The sequence below is a fragment of the Fragaria vesca genome, linkage group LG7 (assembly GCF_000184155.1).
Source record: "Fragaria vesca subsp. vesca linkage group LG7, FraVesHawaii_1.0, whole genome shotgun sequence".
In the NCBI taxonomy this organism is placed as follows: Eukaryota; Viridiplantae; Streptophyta; class Magnoliopsida; order Rosales; family Rosaceae; genus Fragaria; species Fragaria vesca.
The window spans coordinates 13,214,949-13,224,026 of NC_020497.1; the positions used below are offsets into that span (position 1 = coordinate 13,214,949).

At 37.1% G+C, this 9,078-nt stretch overlaps 1 protein-coding gene across 1 annotated transcript; it reads right to left on the reverse strand.

Moving 5' to 3' along the window:
• Positions 1 to 3,387: 3,387 nt before the first annotated feature.
• On the reverse strand, positions 3,388 to 7,289 carry LOC101290999 (uncharacterized protein At1g28695-like). The gene is made up of 3 exons (XM_004308651.1): positions 7,265 to 7,289; positions 6,742 to 7,134; positions 3,388 to 3,969 (listed from the first exon to the last, which is right to left on the reverse strand). The coding sequence occupies exons 2-3, from the start codon at positions 7,126 to 7,128 to the stop codon at positions 3,388 to 3,390; spliced, it is 969 nt and encodes a 322-aa protein (XP_004308699.1). The 5' UTR covers positions 7,129 to 7,134; positions 7,265 to 7,289.
• Between the last annotated feature and the right edge of the window lie 1,789 nt (positions 7,290 to 9,078).

The following is a 9,078-nucleotide window of genomic DNA, read 5'->3' on the forward strand; positions in this document are numbered from 1 at the left end:
TTTACGATCAAGCCACAGAAAGAATCATTCACATAGTTCTACATAATATGCTAACAAATCTACAAATCTGCAAATCATGCTTACACGTGTAGGAGGATACACCCGATACTACTACAAATAAGGTCTTCAATGTTAGGATTCAATGGCTTTGATTGTTTGATGTCAGTGTCAATATCAGACTACTCAAACTATCTAGAGAAGCAATTGTTAGTTTTTCGTTAACAAGTAAACTAAGTCCTAGGTTTAGCAAGGCGCTAAGTTTATTGTGATGCCTTGTGATGTCTCAAACCCTTTTAGAACTAAATGATCTCTGCATGTTAAATCTAATAAATGTACCTTTAGGTTGCATTGCTTGAGAGTAGTTTAGATGTAGAGCACTTCATGTCTAACATACGAAGTAAAAAAGGGTAATTGGTTGTGTTTCAAGTGTACCAACCCAACCTGAGCGCATCTTCATCTAGTTTAATTGAACTAGAACTGAACAAATCGTCTTGTGTGTGATTGTCAGGGGTGAATTGCATCTTTCCTAGCTAGTTTTATCATTGTTTTCCAAACCAAAAATCAAAATCCATTTTCGTCACTTCATGTCCTCTGTTTTCTTTATTTTTGTTAGCATAGAAAATCAACTTCGGTTCATCTGAAATTTTGTATGTGAGTCCGTCTGTGTGTTTACTATATATGTGTATGTAAATTTTCGTATTATTTTGAGTACGTAGTTTAGGTTAGTCAAATAATTAGGTTCTCGACTGCTGGTCGTTAGGATCGGTAGTCACTTTGTGACATCTTTTGAGTAGTTAGAATCTATTTTCCTCTACGGGAATCCTTATTTACCTTGCTACTATTTATAATCTTAAGTGTGAATAAGGAAAATTACCGACATATAAATAATTGATCAGCCACCGCTTACTTCTCTGCTTCCATTGGGTTGTAAGTGTCCATTTGCTCATGGTAGAGTTCCTCAAGTACTTGAATCATTATTTGGGTATAGTCATCAACTGCCATCTCATTTTGAGCTATAGGAATTTAAGTGATTTTAGTCTCACCTCAACAAGTAGCATATCATCGTGCCCGTAAGTTACCACAAAAGGCATGTCCCTATGATAGTGTGTCGGGACGTTAACAAGACTCAAAGAGTTTTGGATAATTGATTGTGTCAGTCCCTAGGATTATATATCCTAAACCATTTTCTTGAGTATTGTATAATGCTTTTATTGCTAGCTTCAACATGGTCATTGGCTTGGGCATAATAAGGTGTTGAGTGCGTCAACTTGATATCGAAACTATCTGTGAGGTCATGCATTGCTTCGGCTTGAAGATCAAACCTTTATCGGTCATTATGGTCTCAGGTATGATGTTGATCACTGTTTGGCTCAAAATGGTAACATATGCTTTGACATCTACCCATTTAGGGAAATAATCAGTGGCCACCAAAATCCATACCACCACTGGATTATGGCTATTAGCCGACGGAACCGTTCCGTCGGTTAAGACATATATTTCATCTGCAAAGATCTTAGCCGACGGAATTTCCGTCGGCTAAGTGTCGTCTGCTAAGACAATAGCCGGCTAAGTGTCGTCTGCTAAGATAATAGCCGACAGAATCATCAATTACGTCGGCTAAGTGGAACTTAGTCGACGAAATATTTCCGTCTGCTAAGATTTTAGTCGACGGAACTTAGTTGACGGAAATTACTTTTCCGTCGACTAAGTTTTTCTTAGCCGACGGAATATTCTGTCTCCTAAGATCTTAGTCGACGGAAGTAAAAATTTAAATTTTTTTTTTAGAATAACTGGCGGTTTTTTTCGCTTTTTTAGGTCTTTTTTTTTTCCTTCTCTTCCTCTCTCCGGCGACCACGACGGTTATGTTTGCGTGTTCCCGAACAACGCCACTCCACCTCCAAAGCTAAACTCGCCGGGATTCTACCGTTAAGGAACCGCACGTACGACGATCTATTGCCTTACTTATGCCACAGAGAGTAACCATCCGGACGTCAACCACCCCGTGAGGAGGTGGAGGAGGAGGAGGTGCCACTGAGAAGAGGAGGAGGAGGAGTTGCCGCCGAGAAGAGGAGGAGGAGGAGGCGGCGCTGCTTGGAGGCGGAGGAGGTGCCGCGGCGAAGGAGGAGGAGGAGGCGCCGCGGTGGTGGGGGAGCAATCAGACGAGGGAGAGAGAGAGCAATCAGACGAGCTAGGGAGAGAGAGATGAAGAGGATGAGGGAGAGAGAGCTGAAAGTTATAGAATGGAGCCGAAAAAAATTCAAAATTTTTAGTGGGATAACTGCCGCTTAAAATTTTTGAACTTAGTCGACGGAACATATTTTTCGTCGCCTAAGTTCAAAATATTTAAGCGACAGTTATCCCGCCAAAAATTTTTTAATTTTTTTTTAAATTTGGTTCCGTCGACTAAATAGATATTTCCGTCAACTAAGATATAACCTAAGCGACAGAATAATTTTTTGTCGCCTAAGTTATCATAAATAATCATTTATATTTATATATAAATGTTTCGTCGGCTAGGTAAAAATTTCCGTCGCCTAAGATCTTCTTAGCCGACGGAATATTTTTCCGTCGTCTAGGTGAAAACTTAGGCTACGGAAGGTTTTCCGTCGGCTAAGCAGATCTTAGGCGACGAAAATATTATTGTTCCGTCAGCTAAGTGATTTTTTTCACTAGTGTACATGTTGTTTTCAAGATGGTGGTATAATGCTCCCGATGATATCCATAGTCCAATTCGAAATGGCCAGGGTTTGACGATTGGATATAAGTGACTACTCTAAATTTTTAACACCAAAATCCATTCCTTGGTGTATTTGAAGAATTGTTCAAGATATCTAGCAGATAGCTACTCAAGTACAATCAATTCATCTATTTTGAGTTCTATTGCATGTTCATTAACCCCTTTTAGTGGAAAGAGACTCCAAAATTCTTATTGATGTATTAACAACAAAAATTTTCATTCCTTGGCGCATTGTAGAATACAAGCATATTTGCCGTGAAGCAAATCAATCCTCACATATGCAATTGCAAGTTTTGGCCATTCGATTTCAGTTGTTACAGACTCATGAATAACCTCTATATGTTTTCATACTTTAAAGTTTTAATTATGTTCTCTTGTTTAGGATGCAGTAGAGGTTTCTCTTTATTAACCATATATAAGGTCTCCATAAAAAATAAAAGCAACAAAGAAATAAAAAAAAGAGAAGCTCCTCTAAAAAAAACCAATAAAGAAGGAATTTTGAAATGATTGACAATATTCTTAACAGCCTACCTCGATCTATCGCTTTCTCTAACAATTTATTCTATATACGATAATACAATACCTCGATCTGTTTTCATATTGTTGAGCTTAATTTCTCTTCTATACATATATAGTTGTGTACCACTAATTTATGCCTTATGAGTAGCTTTGCCGGTGTTATTCGGCAGCTTCCGTTTCCCGTTGCTAGCCGGAACCTTCCATGAGTTCCAACATCCCCAATGACCGGTCCATTGAAAAGTTTTGGCAGTCACATTAAGATCAACTCTTTTATGCGATACTACTTTCTTGAACTTCTTCCAATCCCGGAGAACAGCCTTCAAGTCTTGCACTTTCGCAACAATACTCCGACAACAATTGGCATGGACGGTACTAACTTCCCTAACATCCCTGCTATTCTGGCAAAAACCACTGAAATATATAGTATCCAAGAATCTAACTCTAAGCCCCAATTCTGGAACAATACCACCTCGAAGGAGGTTTAGTAATACATCTTGTTCTTTCAGTCCAGTGGCATTGTCCTTCAAGTTGTACCATTTATCAAACAGTGCGATGGTCTTGTTGTTGGATTTGATGTAGTAGAAGCCGGTATTGATTAACTGTGTTGTGTTCCATGGATCTCCAAAGAACATGTCGGTGCTTATTTGTAAATCCTCAGTTTCGTTGTTACTTAACTTTGTAAATGGGTTCCTTAGCCACACCACATCAGTGTCCTGTTAGAAGAAAAAAGTACGAACAAGAATTTTAGCAAGTTCATACCAGAAAGAATAAATAAATAAAAAGAATATTAACAAGCGCATGACATTTTTAAGTAACAATAACTTAATCAAAAGGAAATTCAAGTTCAACCCAGAAGCTAGGCTATAACCAAAAAGTTGAATGTTATATGAATATAGATCACAGAAAAGGACACCGGAATAAGTCATAAACAGAAGTATACACTCAAACAATGTCATATAAATATTGATTTTGTTAACACCTAATTTTCCAATAATTATTGAACTCCCAACAACTTTTAACATACGTCATGTATTTTGATAATTTACACCCAAAAGGGAAGTGCGTGACAGTAAATGTGAAAGGAATCGATCGGCCTCCTATCTAAACTGAGTTAGAATTAATCATCTTTACAAAAATAGTACAAGATATCATTTTTCCTAAATTGTAGGTATGTGAGTACTATCTTTCACGTTTGTTTTTTTTAAAACACAATTACTCAAATAATTAAACAAATTTTCTACTTATAAATTTATAATTACTATGCATCTCGAGTTTTCTTTTTCAACTTCTAAATGATACGTCATCTCTGTTTCTTCACGGTATAGTTTCATATATTTTTTTATCTGAAAAATCTAGTTCTAAATTTTAGACTGAACTAATGAGCAAGTGCACAATTGTTGGTTGGAAATTGTCACATGTATCACCTTTAGCAAGATGAATTTTGGTCACATGCATCACTTATTCGTGCTATCTTTATTATATTTGTCACATGAATTCAGTCTAATGCCCTAAATGCAGTAACACTTCAGCAATCATATCCTCATGATTCATGAAAGCTGCTCGTCGTTAGCGTCACCCGTAGGTGAGGTACTGTCACCATCCCTCTCTGAGACTCTGTCACTGCCAAGTACCAATAATGGCATTGCCAGTTGTTCGTTAGAATACGTCCCCAAAATTTTTGACCTCTGCCATTCCCTCAGAGACACGTAACCATCTTAAGTCCACGTGACATCACTACAAGTTAGCTTCAAGAAACTCCATGACATCACGGGTCACCCACACACAGACGACGAACCCACTCCTCAGACCCAAAGAAACCCTAATCGTCGGAAAAAGAAAAAGAAGAAGAAGAACCCTAAAGTCACTCCACCCCATCTCCATACCCACAACATATCCGATCTCTTCCATCTCTATAAACACCAGATTTCAAACTGAAGGATCATCTTTCTCGTATACGTTTTCGTATATTTCTTTTCATATAATGATTACGAATATTTATGACTCTAGCTATATATGAATCATTTTACATTTTCAATCCGCGATCGAATATTCCTGATCCAGTTTTGAGCTTCCAATGATTTCACTTGCTCCTTAAAATATCTTGTATCTAATGTACATGACAATGTGTATCAATGTACTTAAGTATTGTTACGTATTTAAATGAATCTTGTCGTGGCAAGAATTTTATATAGCAAATTAAGCACAGTAGCTAGTTTATCGTAGTGATATATATAAGGATATGATGACCGATTACTGCATGGTGTTATCCATATGTATTGGAAAATTTTGTATGCACGACGTGTAGATACATGATGCAATCTTAATTAGCCATTCATAACAATTCATATGTTTGACCATCATGTTTCTATATAATGTTCTCTCATCTTAACCGTTCATATATACAGTTCCTATCTAGAGCGAAGCTTCACTTTGAAATTAAAGTGTGAAGTTCCTTATTTAACTCACTTTTCGGTCATATTTTCACATCTCCACCGTTCAGTTTGTAGAACCTAATGCATAGATCACTTATGCCAAGTTTTATTGAATTTGATGATCGTTTGGGTTTTCATAATTGTTATTTACAAAAACAATTCTGAATAAATAGAGTTATGGTTCGTTCGTTGATTTAATCTAATTCGGTACCTTAACGATTACCAATTTGGATGAAATTTGGCAAGAGTGATCTATGCATTAGATTCTACAAATTGAACGGTAAAGATGTGGAAATATGACTGAAAAGTGAGTCAAATAAAGAACGTACTTCTCACTTTAATTTTAAAATGAAACTTGGCAAGAGTGATCTATGCATTAGGTTCTACAAATTGAACGGTAAAGATGTGGAAATATGACCGAAAAGTGAGTCAAATAAAGAACTTCTCACTTTAATTTTAAAATAAAGTTTCGCTCTGGATAGAAACTATATATATATATATATATATATATATATATGTAGATACACGCCGTGTCCTGAAGATTGTGTGCCATATGTGTTTCAAGTACATGTATGTCTCTATAATGTACCAATGCTTTCTCTACACGTACGGTTGACTTTAGAAATGGGTTGCTTTGAATAGTATGCGGTAGTAGATATGGAGGAAGAGGAACACAGCTTTTGGGGGTAGCAAGGTGAGCATGATATGACGGAGAGGGACATTTAGAAAAGGGAGAAGCGACATGAGGAAAAGAATGGTTGTCATATTCTTGGTGCATTCTTACGAAAATTTAGGTTGAGACCAAGCAGCAGTGTGTAAACAAGCAATTATATGGTGTACAATTCGTGATTTGTTTCTCTCGTGTCCTACCTTAGTGATTTCTTTTTTAGTTAAACCCCAATGATACTACCAATAAGTTAGACTAATTCATTTCAATCAGTGTTTCCCTATATGTATATTAGTCCACAACCGACAGTTTTCCCGTGATTGTGAATAGAATATCGCATAAAAAAAGAAGAACGAAACAAGAACAAAGAATAACTAGAAACTTACCGTGAACACGAAGCTGTAACCACGTTTGAGAACCTCCAACAAGAACCAAGTTCTCTTCCACATCATCTGAATGAAATCCTGGGACATGTAAATCTTCTCTCCCCCGAAATCCACACCGTCGGTTTCCAATTTGTAGCAGTTCAGCCTCAGAAACCGGCACCGGTCGTAGGCCGTCTGATCAACCGCCACCACCACCAGGTGGTCGATCAGCTCCCTCGTGCCCTCCCCTTGCCAAAAGCTCTCGATAAAGAGGTCGAGCATGGTTGTGTCTGCTCTCACATCTTGCACTGCGTAAGCCTTGTTTACCACGGCAATGATCACCGTCTTGTTCTCCATTGAAGCCCTGGATAACGTGGCCTCGAGCTCGTCTTGAGGCTCGACGAACATGTTCGTCTGTCGAAACGAAACGATTAGTTTAGACAATCAGACACCATTGGTACAGAAATGGAGGTTGACCACGCTTCTAATAAAACTCCTGCATTGAGTAGCGTTCGTAAAATAGGTTAAGAAGAAACTTACATACCTGGTTTTGTGATACGCACTCATTGTGCTCCTCGATGGCGAAGAGCGGGTTGATGGAGGAGGAAGAAGACCATATAGAGAGATAAACAACACAAACAAGGAGTAAAGAGATGAATGTGAGATTGGATCTGAGCTGAGAAGAGTGATGTTTCTGGTGATGAAGAGGTTCCATGTTATTTGTGTTTTGTATGTGAAATGGAGGAGGTACGTAATAATGCGTGGTTGGATTTCGGTTCTGGGTTTCTAAAATTGGGGAGCTGTGTTCTCGGAGGTACTGGGGTGAAGTCTAAGCCGGATGATAGAAAGGAGGAGACCAACGAGGAGTAGAAGTTATCTAGGTAGAGAGGTCATGTAATGAGCCTGATGAAACTTTCATTGCCATCAATTTTCCCATAAGGCTAGCTAGGCTTGAAGATTTTATTTAATGAACATTTTCTTTACATATATATATAAATGGATACTAAGTCCAAAGTTGCTTGCCGAAAACAAGAAAATTATTGTGCAACTGTAATAAGTCCCATTTTTCTGTTACCGACAAAATGAGGTGTCCCTTTGGTTCGGGGTGATATTAGAATTTTCTAAGTACATTTCATTTTTCCTGTTTCTTTGTGTTGACTAGATCACATAGTACGTGCATATATTACCTAGCTAATAGAGTTGATTATGTTTAAGCAAAATTTGATTCAATCTGTCATATCTTGTATCTGGTTCATATTCTTCTTGATTAGTAATATGCCGGACTTGATTAGCAAGGCTCTCTAGAATGATTATAATCCTACTTAAGCTTCAACAACAAGTGATTCTCAAATCCGTCCTTAGCTAAATCCGTCAAATATTAATTACAAACGCTATTAGTGATTCACCTTCTAATTTCTGATGAGACATGCAATTCATTGAAGATTTATCTTGAATCTAGCTAGAGTACGTACCTAATTAGTAACTTTTGTTGTACGTAACAACATTTGTTTGAGATTAATTAGAAGAAACCCTGAGTTCTTTAGCTTCTATCATCTTAATTTATGAGAAACTAATCAAGTAACAGATTAATTAGTTGGTGGATAATTTGTCTGGAAGCTTAAATATATATATATATATATATATATATATATATATATATAAGTGAACTGCATTGGTACCCAAAAAAAATAATGAATAGTCCCCCCTGATCATACTTAGTTTAATTTTTCCTTTTAAATAAACCCCTGCTTAATCATAAGCTGATGTAACCTTCTGCCTACACGTTTTTTTGTCCATTCCCTTTCTTTAATCTACAAAATTACGGAATGCAACTTCCTAACTACCCATGGGCAAAAAAAATATAGCAAAATCCATCAACTAATCCACCTACAAACACAAGCTTAATTAATTAAGCCTCTGTATTTGGTAGAGAATATGTCTCCGAGCTTGGAAGGCATTTCCCTGGCAGGGGCGGATTCAGGAATTCAAACCGGGTGGGACTTGAATTTTCACTAAAAAAAAAATGTTCGACGGCACGTGAGAGAAAAAGTATGCACATAGACAAAGGGCCATAGTGAGTCTTGCCCCTTGAATGCATGCTTATACAAAACAACATATGTAAACTCTGTATATGTAACATAAAAGAAGCTAAATAACATGTCAATGTAATTCAAAATATATAGATGTAATGCATCTCACTAAATATTTACAAATGTGATGAAGACTAATCAGGGATGGAACTACCTTCAGGCTTGAAAGTGTCAAAAAAAATGATGAAATTTAGTGTTAATTCAATCACTCAACCCCAAGAGAGAGACAAGTTTTGGACTTCTTCTTTGGTCTAAAGTTTTAGACTTT